Below are 19,197 nucleotides of genomic sequence, written 5' to 3'. Positions count from 1 at the left end.
CCAGTGGGCATGATGCACAGGAGTGAACACCCGCAAAACGGCTTTAATCAGATTTTTTTAGAATGGTAACTTAAGGTGGTGGCCCTTTTTTTAAAGATTGCATGAAATTTGCCATATCATAGAGAAGTCTCCACCTTTCCACGCTTGCAGTTTGCTTCTGTTGTGGTTTCTAAAGTCTTTGACCTAATGACTTTTGCAATACTCCAGCCAATTGCTCCACATGAGTAGAGACTCATCGGCTGGAGGGAATCAAGAAATACTGTAATGTCCTGTAACAATCACTGACATCAGAACTTTGGCTTATATCCAGGGCCAACTTGAAGCGCTTACTCACAACCAACCACATAAAAACAACATTAGCACGGCGCACAAGGACCTTTTCTGACTTGAGATGTCATGGTCCTACTGACGCGCCCCCTGGGCCATGTTGTTAGGGATACCCGGAGCCGGATCAGATGGGGGTTGTAGTCTCCGAGTGGCTGTGACCCGGTCCGTGCCCAGGGTGTCAAACTCAGTGTGCGGCAGTCCTTGCAGATGTTCTTAGTGTCGACTACGCCACCCGTTGATTTGCGGTCAAAAGGCCGCCGCTGCAGGATGGTCCGCTGAGGCTGGTGGTGTGTGTGCAGCTGTGGTAGTATAACCCCCAACGGGAGGGGTATAGCCTCAGGGGGTCAGACGTGGAGGATGGTGGTTGTGAAGGTGCAGCAAGGAGACTCAGAGTCAGGAGATGCAGTTCAGGGCTTTTACTTACTGGTGTTCTTTTGGTCACTCTGGCCTTGAGTGACCACCCGAGCCGTGCTGCGTCCACCAGGTCCTGGACTCGGCCAACCCCCAGGCAATTCTGGAGCGTGGTCCTGAGCTCCTTTCTGACTCTCCCTTCCTCTGGCCGTTCCCACCAGGGATCCACTTTTGGCCGGCTCCCTCGGGTCTCTTGGTGGTCAAGCCTCCTCTGGGCTCCCTGACCCTATGCTCGGTGTGCCTTTCTAGTGGATTTGGTGAGGGTCGTGGCAGATCCTGCCCACAACCTCCGGTTCCTGGTTAAGGTGTGCTTTGGCCTCTGCCAGCTTGGGTTCCGGTACCCTAGTCCGCCAACCCTTCACCCTTCTGTCCTTATTCTGGGATCTTGGGGTTCCTTCTTGTTTCCTCTCTGGGTCCTTCTCACTCCTCTCTCTCTCTCTGCAGGCTCTGCTCTGGAGCTGGGCCCAGCCGGAGCCACAGCTCCCTGTCAGCCCTCCTGGCTGAGCTCCTCTGCTCTGCTCCTCAGGCTAAACTCACACTGACTGACCCTGTTCTAAGATGGTGCCCACCTTATATACTCCCTCTATGTGTGAGCTCAGGTGACCAGCACCCAATGAGCTCCTATCTTTACCCAGACTACTCCCCCTTTCTGCCCCTACACTACTGGGATGTTCCACCCCCCTCCCACTCCAGCCAGGGACAGACGCTGTCGTACCTGCACATATACTGGTGGGAGTACCGTCGTTCTGTCCCCCGGAAATGGGATGTATGTAGTGCATGCAGCTAACTGAGCTCAGTTCCACACTCCATCCTTACCCGGGAGTGGAATACCACACCTCTGGCTTGAGGTGTAATACCCCTGTAGCAGCCGAATCCTCAGGGTGCTACACTACTACAACCAGACAGAAAACATAAGGGAGACAGTATATCATTATATATTGAAGGTCTTAAAAGGAATGTCCACCCTTGAACACTATTTTGTTTGAGACATGCAAAAGAAAAAACTCCAATGTCAGGAGAACGACATTTACACCAGATAAAGAACAGTCCTGCTTTTTCCTGGACAATCCCTTGAATTAGATCACAAAAGGGGCTGTGTTTAGCAAACTACGCCCAAATGTGACCATTAATGGGGCAATTCTGGTGGTAGGACTTAAATGACCCAAATGTTGGTGCGTTTCGAAACACAGAGGTCAACTATCTCCATCAGTCTCAGACTTTGGAGTGACACCATGCATGCTAAAATGCCAATCTATGCAAATGGTGGGCAAGGAACCTTGGTCTTGTGATCATTGGGGGTCCTACGGATCAGCAACTTATCACCGATCTGTTGTGAATTAGTAATTTTGTAAATGGGATTCTGGCATTTGCACTTCTTGGGGGGCAGTGGTTGACACATGGAGAGTTGCCGGTATCGGTACTGAAGTTTTGTAGAAAGTGACAAGCCTGAGATGGCTGATAACAGGGAACAATAGGTTGCATTGACCTGGATTGCAAATAGACTTGCTTCTATATGGCTATAAATTCAGCTAAAAAAAAAATAAGACTTCTTTTAGTTTTCTTCATTCCGCGGTGTATCGCTAGACCTTGTACATTCCTAGAGTATTTCCATGCACATGTGTAAGACAAGTCGGGTACAGAGTGTAACGTCTTTCCTGCAGACTGAGTGATGATTTTTCACCATTCATCTCCTGGGAGTCATTTTACAGGATCAGGATGAGTCTAAAAAAGAGGCATTGTAGAGTTCTAGTTGAGAAGGGATGGTCCCGTACGACCAAGGAAGGGGCTAAAGTAGGGTCTGCAGGGAAAACAAATTTATGTACATCTGATAATTCTTATCTAAGGGCATTTATGGGATTTGGTGGTCAATATAAAGTCCCAAACTAGTTCTCCCTGCCTCTGCCATCATTGTAGGTAGGTGGTGAATGAACGTTTGCAGCCCAAGCATCTCAGACATTGGATATGATTATGCCTTGCATATGTCCCGACACGAGGAGGAGGAGGACGAAGATGGCCATCATACCCAAGACATTTTATATATTTTTTTACAATATCAGTAAAGGTACAGTCATGGCCAAAAGTATTGAGAATGACACCAAAATTATATTTTCACATGATCTGCTGGCCTCTGGTTTTTATTAGTGTTTGTCTGATGTTTATATCACATACAGAAATATAATTGCAATCATATTATGAGTACCAATAGGTTATATTGACAGTTAGAATGAGTTAATGCAGCAAGTCAATATTTGCAGTGTTGCCCCTTCTTCTTCAAGACCTCTGTAATTCTCCCTGGCATGCTCTCAATCAACTTTTGGACCAAATCCTGACTGATAGCAGTCCATTCTTGCATAATCAATGCTTGCATTTTGCTAGAATTTGTTGGTTTTTGTTTGTCCACCCGTCTCTTGATGATTGACCACAAGTTCTCAATGGGATTAAGATCTGGGGAGTTTCCAGGCCATGGACCCAAAATCTCTATGTTTTGTTCCATGAGCCATTTAGTTATCACCTTTGCTTTATGGCAAGGTGCTCCATCATGCTGGAAAAGGCATTGTTGGGCGCCAAACTGCTCTTGGACGGTTGGGAGAAGTTGCTCTTGGAGGACATTCTTGTACCATTGTTTATTCATGGCTGTGTTTTTAGGCAAGACTGTGAGTGAGCCGATTCCCTTGGCTGAGAAGCAACCCCACACATGAATGGTTTCAGGATGCTTTACAGTTGGCATGAGACAAGACTGGTGGTAGCGCTCACCTCTTCTTCTCCGAATAAGCTGTTTTCTAGATGTCCCAAACAATCGAAAAGGGGATTCATCAGAGAAAATGACTTTGCCCCAGTCCTCAGCAGTCCACTCCCTGTACCTTTTGCAGAATATCAGTCGGTCCCTGATGTTTTTTCTGGAGAGAAGTGGCTTCTTTGCTGCCCTCCTTGAAACCAGCCCTTGCTCAAAGAGTCTCCGCCTCACAGTGCATGCAGAAGCACTCACACCAGCCTGCTGCCATTCCTGAGCAAGCTCGGCACTGCTGGTAGTCCGATCCCACAGCTGAAACAGTTTTAAGATACGGTCCTGGCGCTTGCTGGTCTTTCTTGGGCGCCCTGGAGCCTTTTTGACAACAATGGAAGCTCTCTCCTTGAAGTTCTTGATGATGCGATAGATTGTTGACTGAGGTGCAATCTTTGTAGCTGCGATACTCTTCCCTGTTAGGCCATTTTTGTGCAGTGCAATGATGGCTGCACGTGTTTCTTTAGAGATAACCATGGTTAACTGAAGAGAAACAATGATACCAAGAACCAGCCTCCTTTTAAAGTGTCCAGTGATGTCATTCTTACTTAATCATGAGTGATTGATCGCCAGCCCTGTCCTCATCAACACCCACACCTGTGTTAATGGATCAATCACTAAAACGATGTTAGCTGCTCCTTTTAAGGCAGGACTGCAATGATGTTGAAATGTGTTTTGGGGGTTAAAGTTCATTTTCTGGGCAAATATTGACTTTGCAAGTACAGTAATTGCTGTTAAGCTGATCACTCTTTGACATTCAGGAGTATATGCAAATTGCCATTACAAAAATGAAGCAGTAAACTTTGGAAAAATTACTATTTGTCTCATTCTCAATACTTTTGGCCATGACTGTAGATGGCTACAGAAGATTATCAGAATTGATGGGAATATTTTTTTTATACCACGGTATTACTATATATATGGTCAGGTTCCCTCAACTACAAGGTCCATAGACAGCTGTAGATGATCCATACTATAAACGGATTTACCGCTGTCTATGAACCTTCTAGTTTAATCATCTACTGCACCTATAGCTGTTGAGCTGAAACTTTTAAGGAACTTACCAGAATGTAAAGATGGACATAACCTTGAGTTAATAGTCTTCAAACTAGTTTTCCAGACACCCTTCCATTATATAGGTTGTCTAATTAGGAGAACCCTCTTCCTTTGCCCTATAGGGCAATATGGACACCATAGAGCAGGTTCCCCTACTTAAAACTCCTCATCTGCTATCCGAAGCGAAGTTTCCCTTCTGGGATAGAGTAGAACCATATATCAAATAGTCACCCATTTATTTAATAGTACATTTCAGGGATATCAGCTGGTCACTGGGCTCTACACAAAAATGAGTATTTTCCTCATAGAACAATTTAACATCTGTGCGGAGTCCTGTCCCCTCTGCTTCGGCCGACAGGCGACGCTGCGCCTTTGTGGTGGGTGATGTGTGACAGGGACAGTCCTGTTTTATTCCTGGGACTTTTGGTATGGCAAGATCAAGGAGTTATGGGGTTAATTGTTTGGTTTTGATTACTCTTTTCTGAGAACCCTGGGTGGGACTGTCTGCTATTTAAACCCCTGGTTCTCTGACTTCCGCTGCCAGTCAATGAGTTCTGCTTACCTGGCTTGTAGCTCTAGTCCAGTGTTTCGCAAACCCCATCCTCACGGCCCCCCACAGGTCATGTTTTCAGGATCTCCTTAGTATTACGCAGGTGATTGAAGTATCATCAAGGCATCAGGAATTCTCTCACCTGTGCAATACTAAGGAGATCCTGAAAACATGACCTGTGGGGGGCCGTGAGGATGGGGTTTGGGAAACACTGCTCTAGTCTTTGCTCTTGTGTTATCTTCCTGATTTCTCTCATTTTCTGATCTCCGCTTGAATTCTGACCATCTACTTGCTTTCTGATTTTCTCCTTGACGTGACCTCTTGGTATTGACACCGCATGTTGACCTTTCTTGCCTTCAGCGTACTCCACCGGTCAGCAGCTGACTCTGTGGCATCAGCCTTGGGGCTCCTGTGGAAGTCCACATCCATATACAAGTGTTAAAGTGTGAAGGCCAGAGCAACCACAGGGGTTTGGTAAATGGAGTGACTTGGGTTAAGTCTGTCTGTGGCAGCTCTATTAACAGCTGCCAGGCTTCCATGAACAGTGAATCCGTGACACAACCCCTGCAACTCATCCGGTACTTTAGTTTTGAGAAAATACTCAAGAGTATCTTGGCCCCTTCATTCTGCCGACAATGAAGGTCCCAGAGTTGGGACCCACAACCATTGTACAGGATAGACCTTCTAAGAAAAGTTCTCACAAATTAAAGGAGGTTTCCAGACAGAAAATTTATTTCTTTTACTATTATATTACATTCTACAGAGTTTTATGACAGTAACAGTTGCAGAGGTCACATTTCCATGGAAACGCAACATGGAAAGAACATAACAACATAGTCCGGAGTTTTATTTTTTTTTGTAATTTTTTTGTTCAGAAGTGGAGGTAAAATTTGACGAAATGGAGTAAAGGAGATTAGTAAATGTGATTATTGCTTCTTTTACTATTATATAGCATTCTACAGAGTTTCTGACAGTGACTGTTGCAGAGATCACATTTCCAACGCATAGTGAGAAGAACATAGTTCGGTGGAGTGAGAGGGATTGTAAATGTGTCTATTATTCCTTATTAAGGAGTATCGGACACTTTAACAATCCCTCTCACTCCACTTCCCAATCTCCCACCAGACTATGTTCTTCCTGTTCAGATGTCTTCATGGATTTGTGACCTCTGCAACTGTCACTGACAGCAGCGGTGATATGCCACCACCACTGTAGTCACTAGTGCTTTGGATGATAGGCTGTAGCAGTTACATGTCCATGTCAATATAAAGAAAAAAGAACAGAGACCAACAGAAGAGTAGGGAAAGATCAGTAAGATGATTATTACTACTTGTATTATTTTATAGCATTTTTTTTTCAATTTAGGTATCTGGTCAACCTAAATTGCGGCAGTTGGCATATGGTAGGTCGCAGGCTAATTGTCAAAAGTGTGCCACCAACAGGTACGGTTATGTAGATACTTGACTAAGGGAGGGCAGCAAATTGGATGGTTGTCCCAGGTGGGATGTCTCTAAGTTTGGTTTGATATTAATTTTTGATCTTTTTTTTTTTTTAGCATACTGTATATCGTGATCACCATCTTATTTACACTGCTTTCTTTTGTAGCAAGTGTCATTGAGGATGGAGGCCCAAGGAGATCAAAGCGAGGCATCATCTTCAAAGACCGCTCTTCAGAGTTATCCGTCTCGTACGAGGTCACTTGAGATTTTAAACATTCGTCCTTAGACACTGGAGAAAGGAGGTTCTCAGACATGACGCCCTGCAGGTTGCAGTGGCACCTCGTCCTGCTAAACTTCATGACATGTGGCCTTGAAATCTGTGTGGCAGCTGGGATCACGTACGTCCCACCATTACTGTTGGAAGCTGGAGTGGAAGAGCAGTACATGACCATGGTTTTAGGTAAGTTGTCATTATTATTAATCAAGCACAATATTCTATATTGTATGTTTTTGTATTGGTGCTGGGAAAACGTAGTGAGGAGCCATATGGTTTCCAGTAAAGTCCTCAACAATGATGTAAGTCATGTTTCTTTGAGTAGTAATAACCTCTGTCCCCATCTTTTCCTGGATCCTCTGACTGCAGGTATTAATTTATTAAGATTGTCACTTGTATATCAGAACATTCTTTGTCTCAGTCTAATGGTTTGTGGTATTGGATGTCTGTTACGTTAATTTACCAGATTTACCAAAAGGGCACAAAAAGTGGCTTTGAGGAGACCTCTACTTTGGACGTAATGAAAGGAACTGAAGTATAACATTTCAGTTTAAGAATTTTGAAAGTGTGGGTTTTATTTTTTTTTGTAACTTTATTGTTCAGAAGTGGAAGTAAAATTTGGACAACAAACTGTTAGATTAGGCCAACCATGAAATTGGAATATGTTGTCCTACAGCGCCCTCAGGCATATTATCTACCAAGTGTCACTGAGTGTTCTGCAATGGGAAATCAAAGATGAGTTCTTCTGTACAAACTTCACGATTCCAGCGGCCGAAGCCATAAAGTGGTCGTATACATTAGATTAACGTAAGCCGAATCTGACGATTATGGCAGGTGTGGCCAACCCATCTCAAAGTGTAGACCTTCAGCCTACGTTGATTCAGTCTATGCTGAGAGGACAAAACACAAATCACGTATATTAAATTTTAACATGCCCAATCCTTTTGTTATCAAGAGAAACAAACCATTAATTTCTGGTGGCTCCTTATTCCATTTTTCTCATTGGAAACAAGGAGTATTCATGTGTATGGGGAGATGAGCCAACAGCCTTTAAAGGTCTATGGCTGCCTATAGAAATAATCAGACTGAGAAAGGCCCCAAGTTGAGACGTGTGATGTCACTGCACCAGACAGAGTGACATCACTTAGTGTAGAGTGCTGAGCCAATCAAGCAGCCCAACCTAAATTTAGAAGAGGGTTCACTTTTGGATATCTGTGTGGTGTGAATGAAGGGTAAAGATCACCTGTTCTACCTCTGACATCAAAAATTGAGACCCTCCATACACAATAGACATCGGACGAATCTGCAGATATCGGCGGGCTTGTCTCTGACATTGGCAGGCTAATGTCTAGAGTAACAGCTAGTGTCGGTGGAGATAAGGATCCGACATGTCCGATTACGGGCTGACGATTCTTTTGTTCTCGCCATGACTCTCTCGTAGAGAACACAGGAGCGCTCGGCATAATGGGCACTCCCGTGTGTGGAGGAATTGGAACTCGGGAGTGATGGCTGCCGGCCAAACGATTGGACTATGTATTCTGTATGGGACCGCTAATGATAGTAATGTAATATACAGTGGAGCTTTTTCTGAAGACCATCACTTTGAAAAAAACGTCCCAAATCAAGTTCTAAATGCTTTGTATTTTCAGTATATTGATGCCTTTTTGTTAAGAGGACCACCCATTTAGTGTCCTTTTTTATCAGTAATTATTTTTTCAACATTTTCTCTTTCAGGTATCGGACCTGTCCTTGGACTAATCCTTGTACCATTGATCGGATCAGCTAGTGACAATTGCCAAAGTAACTATGGTGGGAGACGCCCATTCATCTGGCTGCTATCCCTTGGTGTCCTCCTGTCACTCTTCATCATTCCTCATGCAGACTCTTTGGCTTCCTATTTTTCCTACGGTGGGAACCGTGTCCATATTTTTTTCCTGATTTTCGGTGTGGGATTACTAGACTGTTGTGTTCAAGTATGCTTTACCCCACTAGAAGCTCTTCTCTCCGACCTCTACCATGACGATGAAGATTGTGGTCAAGCCTTCGCCATGTTCTCATTAATGATCAGCGTTGGTGGTTGCATTGGCTATTTACTGACCTCTGTTAACTGGAATTATACGTACGTGTCACTTTACCTTGGCGGACAAGACGAGTGTTTGTTCTTATTATTGATTGTAATATTTGTAATAAGCGTTGTTGTAACGATGAAGACGGCAGAAGAACATGGGCATGGCCAACAAGCTTTGGACCTCAAACCTTCTGTGACCTCTCTGTCCTTCACCAGAGGATGTTGTATACCAAAATGGAAGCTACGTTCTTGGAAATGCAACCCAATTTTTTGTTTGTTGAGCCTTTGCTGGTCCCTTACCCCCAGGATTTATCACAGTTATTGTCGAATCCCGGCGGTTATGAAACAGCTGTGTGCAGCTCAGTTATGTAGCTGGATGGCTGTTATGTCTTTCATGTTATTCTACACAGATTTTGTTGGTGAAGGTCTCTATAAGGGTATTCCAAGTGCTGCTCCTGGGACTGAATCAAGAATTCGATACGATGAAGGTACGGACAATGTTTGAGGTTTATGTGGCTCTTCGTTACAATCCTATACCCCACAATGTCTAAATACCAGATATTGGGACAATTAAAGGGGTTTTCCCATGAAGAAAGTACATTTTAATCAATAGATCTTGGCATAAAAATAATTTCCACAATTGGATGTGTTAAAAAAAATTATCCTGTGCTGAAATAATCTTATATATGTGCCCCTGCTGTGTACTGTGTAATGGCTGTGTCTCATCATGAAGGAACATGGTCTGAATGTATGAACGTACCACAGCTCTTGGGCAGGGGAGGACACAAAACAGTATAAAGACAGGACAACATCAGATCGCAGTTGCTGCTTTCTGTGAGGTAAAACATTTCCCTACCTGTTTTTTAACAATGTTTTACCTCACAGAAAGCATCAGCTGTAATCCCATGATGTCCTGTCTGTATACTCTCTATTGCTTCCTCCCCTGCCCAGGAGATGTGGTATGATCAGACTATGTTCCTGCACGGTCAGACACAGTCATTACACAGTACACAGCAGGGGCACATTTATAAGATTTTCTCAGCACAGGAACATTTTATTTAAACACATCCAATTGTGGAAGTTATTATTATTCCAAGATCTATTAATTGAAATTAACTGTTTGTGAGGAAAACCCCCTCTTAAGTCCCACCCCTGTTCTACCAGGGAACAACTTATATGCAAATCTTCATAGGCCCCACTTCTTTAGGGTTTTTTTGTTTTTTATGAAACCACCCCACCAAAAAAGGGACTGATGGAAGCCAATCAGGTTTATTATAATCTATTCTCTCCCCCAGATGGGACAGATGTAGCTTCTTGGCCTGACGCTCACTTGCCATTTAGTATTACATAGTTTATAAGGCCGAAAAAAGACAAGCGTCCATCCAGTTCAGCCTATTTCTTGTGCACTGCAGCTATTCCGCTATTCCTATACCATGCGGTATAGGCCAATTTACATCATTGAGGAAAAATTCACTTCCCGACTCCAATCTGGCAGTCAGATTAAATCCCTGGATTAATTAACTATCACTAAGCATAAAATGTAATTTTATTATTCTCAAGAAAGGCGTCCAGGCCTCTCTTGAACTCATTAAGTGAGTTGGACATCACCACTTCCTCTCCCAGAGAGTTCCAGAGTCTCACGGCTCTGACCGTAAAGAATCCCCTTCTATGCTGGTGCAGGAACCTCCTTTCCTCCAGACGCATAGTGTGCCCCCTCGTCTTTGTCACCATCCTTGGTATAAACAGGTCATGGGAGAGATCTCTGTACTGCCCCCTGATGTATTTATACATGTTTATGAGGTCTCCCCTAAGCCTTCTCTTTTCCAACGTAAATAGGCCTAATTTTGACCACCTCTCTGGGTATTCTAGTCCCTACATTCCCTTTATTACCTTAGTCGCCCTCCTTTGTACCCTCTCTAGCTCCAATATGTCTTTCCTGAGCACCGGAGCCCAGAACTGTGCACAATATTCTAAGTGCGGCCTTACCAGCGCTTTATACAGAGGAAGAACAATGTTCTCATCATATGCCCCTATTCCTCTTCTGATGCATGCCATGACTCTATTTGCCTTCGCAGCTGCTGCCTGACACTGGGCACTCCAATTTAATTTGCTATTAACCAAGACGCCCAGGTCCTTCTCCATGTCAGATTTCCCCAACGGTTTCCCATTTAATATGTATGGGTGACTGCTGTTTTTCTTTCCCATGTGCATGACCTTACATTTATCGGCATTGAACCCCATTTGCCATTTTTTGGCCCAACTCCCCAGTTTATCTAAATCCTCCTGTAGCTGTGCCCTATCCTCATCTGTATTAACCACTTTACAAAGTTTAGTATCATCTGCAAATATTGCTATTTTACTATGCAACCCTTCCACTAGATCATTAATAAATATATTAAATAATATAGGGCCCAAGACAGACCCTTGAGGCCCCCCGCTAGTAACCCTGACACCCCCTGAGCTTACTCCATTGATAACCACCCTCTGCTTTCTATCACTCAGCCAGCTATTTACCCACTTACACACATTATCCCCCAGACCAAGCATTCTCATTTTATATACCAACCTTTTGTGTGGCACGGTATCAAACGCTTTGGAGAAGTCAAGGTATACAACATCCACTGACTCTCCCCGGTCCAGCTGTGAGCTCACCTCCTCGTAGAAGGCCATCAGGAGCGATCCCTCATGAATCCATGTTGATATGGAGTTAGACAGTTATTATCATTAAGATATTCTACAATAGCATCTCTAAGAAATCCTTCAAACAATTTACCCACAACAGACGTTAAGCTGACTGGTCTATAGTTCCCAGGGTCACTTTTACACCCCTTTTTGAATATTGGTACCACATTTGCTTGGCGCCAGTCTAGTGGGACAGTCCCTGTCCATAAAGAGTGCTTGAATATAAGATACAGCGGTCTGTCTATCACATTACTTAATTCTTTTAGTACCCGGGGGTGTATGTCATCTGGGCCTGGTGACTTGTCTATTTTGATATTATTTAGGCGTTTCTTTTTTTTTTTTTTTTTTAGGTGTCTTTTTTTTTTGTTTTGGGACATGGTGTACAGGATTGGGTTCTCCGCACCCTTTTTAGTTATACCACTGATGGACTATTTCCATCAGGCTCAATATCTTTATGTATGCGCTATAAACGGACAGCTGGGAACTATCCAGGGATATGTATAACTCTACCAAATGTTAAGCAGCTCTCTGTCCACTTAATTCTGGAACACATTGGATGCCATTATGGGCAATGATGACTAGTGGTATTCCCAGAAGTGATCTGTTCCCATAGATGATCTCCGACATGTTTTCAGTTATTATTTTCCTTTGAAATTTGAAATTTAAAATGAAACTTTTTACATCAAAAGGGTTTCCCAGCTAAAAAAAAAATTTACGTAAATTTATAATTATTAGAGAGGAGCGAATAAATTAACTGGATCAGGATCTTGCAAACCATTTTGCTCATCACTAGTATTTCTGCATCTCACTAATATAGTTCAGGTCTGAAAGTTTCACCCAAACAAGCCCTATTCCCGATAAGTCCACTTCCTATTTGTGTCCGACGCAAGACAAGGCACATGACTGGAGCGGTGTTTGAAGGGGGCTGGCTGGTGGCACGTTTCGAAAGCAAAGCCAACCCCCTTTTGTATACGCCAGAGAAGGGGTCTGGCTTCGCTAATAAAATAAACTGTTAACCAGCCCCCAAGAAATACTATCATGTGCCAGACACAAACTTGAAGAGAACCAGCTGCGAATTTAGGCAGATTTAAGTACATATTTTTAGCTGGAAAACTCAATATTGGTTCAAACCATTATTATTATTATTATTTATTTTTTAATCATTCCCTGATATCAGCCATATCAAGCTGGGAAGGGGCTGACTGTAGTGTTAAAGGGGTTTTACTTTGCTTTATTCAGAGTCCCCGGGTCCAGAGCTTCATCTCCTCCTATGCTTTCGGTGTTTGTTATTTGTCTGCAGTCCTGACGTCATGTCGTCAGCGCTGCAACCAATCACTGATTGGCTGCAGCACCTTTGATGTGATGTCAGACAATAATAAAATACTGGGAGCAATGGCAGGGACTCAAACTGCAGCCAAGTGACAGGGGTTAGGGGTTATCGAAAGATGGAAAACCCCTGAAGTACCAACGCTCTTGTCCCTTTTAACCCACTAGACGAAATCTTGGGGATTTTTTTTAGCAAGCCATTTTTAAGTGACCAACCACCTTCTAATCAAGAAAATGTTGGATGAGGGACATCTATAGCATCCACCAATGGGAATTATGCAAAACTAGTCCAAAATGTTCTTATTTTAAGTCCCACAAAAAATGTCAAGTTGTAGAGTAATAAAATAGGAACTTAGGAAGGACTTATTAGCATAACGGCTGTTAAAAAGCAGCAAATAAGCTGCTAAAAAAACCTCCCAAAAAATAAACCTTCTTATGGAAATACATCATTTGTTCACACTGACCATTTACTATCTCGCAGGGATTCGCATGGGAAGTCTTGGCCTTTTCCTCCAGTGTGCAACGTCAACCTTCTTCTCCATGATCATCAACAAGCTCGCCAAGCAGTTTGGGTCTCGGAAAGTGTATCTGTCCAGTATGATCACCTTCACCTCTTCTGCCCTGGTTATATGCCTGTCACAGAACATCCTCATAGTCACCTTCATGTCTTCATTAACCGGATTTGCCTACGCCACCCTACAGACGCTGCCATATACCTTAATATGTCTCTATCACAAGGAGAAAGAAGTAAGTCAAAATGTGGCAATAATTAGTTTATTGGTAGAAAATCCAGCCTAGTACTAAGTCTGTGAAATAATAGTTGGGACCTTGAATTGTTCTGTGACCATAACCAAGATTTTTTTTTGTTAAGATGCATCTAAATGAGAAAGGAAGCAATTTTACACACAGCTCCTATGAAGACCAAAGTGTATCCATGGTAACAGACTACGAACAAAAGCCTGTGTAGTCTGATCCTGCTGTCCTGCTGCCATCCATCTGTCCCCTGCTTTTTGAATCCTACTAAACCTACAATGCCTACAAGTAGTATTCAACCCCCTGCAGATTTAGCTGGTTTGATAAGATGCAAATAAGTTAGAGCCTTCAAACTGCAAACGAGAGTAGGTTTTATGAACAGAAGCATAAATCTTACAAACCAAAAAGTTATGTTGCTCAGTTGAATTTTATTAAATTTTAAACATAAAAGTGTGGGTCAATTATTATACAACCCCTATGTTTAATATTTTGTGAAATAACCCTTGTTTGCAATTACAGCTAATAATTGTCTTTTATAAGACCTGATCAGGCCGGCACAGGTCTGTGGAGTTATCTTGGCCCACTCCTCCATGCAGATCTTCTCCAAGTTATCTAGGTTCTTTGGGTGTCTCATGTGGACTTTATTCTTGAGCTCCTTCCACAAGTTTTCAATTGGGTTAAGGTCAGGAGACTGACTAGGCCACTCCAACACCTTGACTTTTTCCCTATTGAACCAGGCCTTGGTTTTCTTGGCTGTGTGCTTTGGGTCGTTGTCTTGTTGGAAGATGAAATTACGACCCATCTTAAGATCCTTGATGGAGGAGCGGAGGTTCTTGGCCAAAATCTCCAGGTAGGCCGTGCTATCCATCTTCCCATGGATGCGGACCAGATGGCCAGGCCCCTTGGCAGAGAAACAGCCCCACAGCATGATGCTGCCACCACCATGCTTGACTGTAGGGATGGTATTCTTGGGGTCGTATGCAGTGCCATCCAGTCTCCAAACGTCACGTGTGTGGTTGGCACCAAAGATCTCGATCTTGGTCTCATCAGACCATAGAACCTTGAACCAGTCTGTCTCAGAGTCCTCCAAGTGATCATGAGCAAACTGTAGACGAGCCTTGACATGACGCTTTGAAAGTAAAGGTACCTTACGGGCTCGTCTGGAACGGAGACCATTGCGGTGGAGTACGTTACTTATGGTATTGACTGAAACCAATGTCCCCACTGCCATGAGATCTTCCCGGAGCTCCTTCCTTGTTGTCCTTGGGTTAGCCTTGACTCTTCGGACAAGCCTGGCCTCGGCACGGGAGGACACTTTCAAAGGCTGTCCTGGCCGTGGAAGGCTAACAGTAGTTCCATAAGCCTTCTACTTACGGATGATGCTCCCAACAGTGGAGACAGGTAGGCCCAACTCCTTGGAAAGGGTTTTGTACCCCTTGCCAGCCTTGTGACCCTCCACGATCTTGTCTCTGATGGCCTTGGAATGCTCCTTTGTCTTTCCCATGTTGACCATGTCTGAGTGCTGTTCACAAGTTTGGGGAGGGTCTTAAATAGTCAGAAAAGGCTGGCAAAAGAGATCTTTAATCCACACATGTGAAGCTCATTATTCTTGGTGCCTGAACTACTTCTTAATACTTTAGGGGGACCAAACAGAATTCTTGTGGTTTGAGGGGTTGAATAATAAATGACACTCTGAATTAACTTTTAACGTTTTAAAAAAAAAAAAAAAAAAATTTGCTGCAGTGCATTTCCCACTTCCAGGCTGATCTACAGTACAAATGTCACAATGCCAAGTTAATTCCGCATGTGTCAACCAGCTAAATCTGCAGGGGGTTGAATACTACTTGTAGGCACTGTATATTGGTAAAAAAAATAAAGGACATAGTGAAGGATCAGACTACACAGAGTTTTTGTAGTCTGTTACCATGGAAACGCATGCAGTTTGAAAGTTTTCTTCTCTTTTTTTTTTCTTCTAATGACGTTGGACCAATTCCTAACTTGTTATATTGTGTTTTACGACCTTAAGCCCATATGTGTAATAGACCAAGGGTTATTCTGTTCTCGGGAATCCACCACTGGGACCAGCATCTATCTCCAGCTTAGGGCCCCATCCAGAAATTGTGAAGCAAGCATTGGGACCCAAATGTCCAATATTAGATAACCCTCCTTAATTATCCCCCCCAAACAAGTGTGGTTATTACAGTTATTGCTGGGTGTATTTTAGATCACTTTTCCCAGCCACTGTAAATCTATCGTGTTGGTCTGACCAGATCCTTTAGTCTTCACGAATTGGAATATTTGGTTGGACCTTGGCCTATGAGAGCCTGGAAAGATATTTGTATTGTGAGAATTTTTTTTTGTGAATGAGCCTTTCCCAACCAGTATCCCAATAGAAAAGATATATCTGAAAATTCATCTATGGGAAGAGTCAGACGGCCATATAACTCAGACGATGATCGCAACGCAATGCTCGGACTGGCCGCCAGCTCTTCCCACCTGAGCGTGACAGCTGCATAGAAATACAGGCTATATCGTTAGGGTCCAGAGAGCCAACGGCCAGTCTGAGCATTGCGTTGAGATTCTCATCCGACTTATATACTCTTCAGTAGTTAGGGCAAAATTCTCCTGTTGTATTGCTGTCTTTAGCTCAAGATCAGACCAAGCTATGGTACGGTCAACTGTAGTAAAGCTATGAAACATGAAGTAGAAAGAGTGGAAAAATCGAACCAGAGGGCACCAATCCAACTGAAGTCGTCATACAACTCCACCAGTTGCATCCATAACCTTTAGCAATGGTGGCAAAGAAGTGCAGAGGAGACAGTAAGGCAGGCTTTATTCAGACGTGTGTTTTTCTCATGGGCCGATTTTGATCCGAGTGGGATTTGTTCTCCTCAGACATGGATAGAAAAAAAGTTTCTCCATCTTCTCCTTTCTGACTGTCTGTGAAAATCGGACCAACACACTTTCATTTCATTTGGACTGCAGTTTTGATTTCATCCAAGTGCAGTCCAATTTTTTTCACGTACTCCTAGGCTTATATTGCCGATTTTGATCTGATCCTCGGATCAAAATCGGACATGTCTCCAATATTCTACGCGGACCACTCGGCCCGAGTAAAAATTCAGACATATTGACAACCCCATAGAATATCATAGGTATGAATGCCATCCATGAAAACCAGAGATAGCACTCATTCGAGAAAATCGGACGTGAGAACGAGCCCTAAGAGTACCATGGCAGTACTCTCTCCTACAAAGGATGGAAAAGGGCTCGGGACCTTTTGTCTTGGGATGACAGGGTATGGTGGTGTGCAATTTTACCGACAGAGGGTTTTTTCTTGGGGCTGATTTAGCTCTGGACATTTACATATTTGTACATTCTTTGCCTATTGATTGATGATCCCAATTTTTGGTAAGACTGGACACAAAAAAAACTAACCACTGATTTTTGGATGAAGTTGAATTTTTCTCAATTACTTGCTATTGCTTTTTTCTCAGGGAGTTTCCCTAGCCATACTTTCCATTTTAGACATTTACAATCCGGACATAAATGTTTCCAAATTTACGAATTTGAAATGTCAAACCAAAATCTTATATCTAAAGGCAGCTTGAGATCTGCAACTTAAAAAAATGTAGAGTTTGATTCATCTGCAAGACTTTTTACGATGGATGTGTTTCTCCATAGGTATTTATGCCAAGACCATCTCTACCAAACATCCAGAAAGAGAAGATTCTCACCAAAGAAGCTGTGTACTTTTCACCAATTATACAGAGCAACCACCAAAATGGAACCTACAAGCACAAAGGACACAAAAAAGAAGAAATTATATATATAACTGAAGAACTGGATACATACACTCCATCTGAAGACTACTACCCCATAGACAACAACACTAGCCAGATGGCCAACCGAGATGACAATTCTAGTAAAAACCTTTACGCAAAGAGAGGGATCGGCCTTGACTTTGCGACTCTTGACAGCACCTTTCTCCTGTCTCAGGTCTTTCCGTCCCTCTTCATGGGCATGTTTGTACAAATGATGGAAAATGTTACAGTCTACATCGCTTCTTCTGTTGTTTTTGGAGTATTTGCCATATATTTAGCGAACCGTGTTGTTTTTGACCAAAAAGACTTGCGAACATGAAAAATATAAAGTCTCGACAGTGGGATAGAAGACAATGAAAACATTGTTTACAGTGTTTACGTTTACAGCCATAGATGTTTCTCTGTATTTTCTTTTTTTACCATTTATTGCTCGCTATCACTGGAACTGCACCATTTTCTTCTTTTTATCTATTCTTTTCTTTATTTACCACATCCCTTTTTCTTTTTGTTGTACCTCTTCTATTTCTATTTTTTTCTCTTCTCTAATCCATCTTTCCTTTTTCATTCTCACTTTTTCCTACCTTTCTTTTTAAAATTTTCTTCCCTTTCATTCAACCATATTTCTTGTCATTTTCCCCTTTCTCGCTTTCCCGTCTCACTTGCCTTCTTTCTCGCTTTCCCCTCTTTCTCGCTTTCCCCTCTCTTGCTCTTCCCTCCTTCTCGCTCTTCCCTCCTTCTCGCTCTTCCCTCCTTCTCGCTCTTCCCTCCTTCTCGCTCTTCCCTCCTTCTCGCTCTTCCCTCCTTCTCGCTCTTCCCTCCTTCTCGCTCTTCCCTCCTTCTCGCTCTTCCCTCCTTCTCGCTCCTCCCTCCTTCTCGCTCTTCCCTCCTTCTCGCTCCTCCCTCCTTCTCGCTCTTCCCTCCTTCTCGCTCTTCCCTCCTTCTCGCTCTTCCCTCCTTCTCGCTCTTCCCCCCTTCTCGCTCCTCCCTCCTTCTCACTTTCTCCTCTCTTGATTTTTCTATCTCTTGTATTTTTTCTTTCCCTTTTTTCCCTTCTTCTCGTCTTTTTTTTCCTTTCCTCTCTTTTCTCCTGTTTTTTTTCCTGTTTTTTCCCCACCCTCTTTGATTTTCCTTTCTTTGTCTTATTTTCCTGTCTTGTTTTTTTCCTTTCCTCACATTTTTTTTCCTTTCCTCTTGTTTTTTCTTATCCCCTTCCTCTCGATTTTTTTTTTTCCTTTCCTCTCAATTTGTTTTCCTTTCCTCTCATTTCCCCCCTTTCTCTTTTATTCCAACCATGTGAAAATGATTAAAGGGAATACAATCATTCTGTAGCAGACTTAAAACATTAAAAAATGTTATAATGATATAAGTTTACTACACCATCCGTTAGAGAAAAGAGAAAAAATGAATCAAGATTGAACCAGTCAAAAAAAAAGTTAGGATAAGTGTTACAAATATGGACCCCTGTATGTGAAGGACCTAAAACTAAAGCAAGTAAAGGAAACTGAAGGATTTTGTTTGGACCAAGAGAAATCTTATGTTCCTGACTCTCAGAGGAACATAAATTAATATTAATAACAAAGCACAACTTCTAAAAATTCAGATGTAAATGCAGGAATGTGAAAAATAAAAATCTACAGTCCATAATATCCTGCAAAGAAAATGAAACATTGTAATCATTTTTATATAGGCATGTAAGTTATTTTTT

At 42.8% G+C, this 19,197-nt stretch overlaps 1 protein-coding gene across 1 annotated transcript in view; it reads left to right on the top strand.

Annotated features, from left to right (window-relative positions):
• LOC141164569 (solute carrier family 45 member 3-like) overlaps nt 1–18,330 on the top strand; it is a 44,307-nt gene extending 25,977 nt beyond the window's left edge. Inside the window, exons 2-5 of the mRNA XM_073649958.1 lie at nt 6,732–7,025; nt 8,574–9,395; nt 13,397–13,662; nt 17,353–18,330. Of these exons, the coding sequence (XP_073506059.1) occupies nt 6,878–7,025; nt 8,574–9,395; nt 13,397–13,662; nt 17,353–17,811 (1,695 nt within the window). The 5' untranslated portion in view covers nt 6,732–6,877 and the 3' untranslated portion in view covers nt 17,812–18,330. The remainder of the gene's footprint in view (nt 1–6,731; nt 7,026–8,573; nt 9,396–13,396; nt 13,663–17,352) is intronic.
• The last annotated feature ends 867 nt before the right edge of the window (nt 18,331–19,197 follow it).

The sequence above is a fragment of the Phyllobates terribilis genome, unplaced genomic scaffold, assembly GCF_046119375.1.
Source record: "Phyllobates terribilis strain yellow unplaced genomic scaffold, ASM4611937v1 Scaffold_10__3_contigs__length_209671492, whole genome shotgun sequence".
Taxonomy (NCBI): Eukaryota; Metazoa; Chordata; class Amphibia; order Anura; family Dendrobatidae; genus Phyllobates; species Phyllobates terribilis.
Note: the sequence above shows the minus strand (reverse complement) of the source record. Positions and strands in the feature narration are given on the sequence as shown.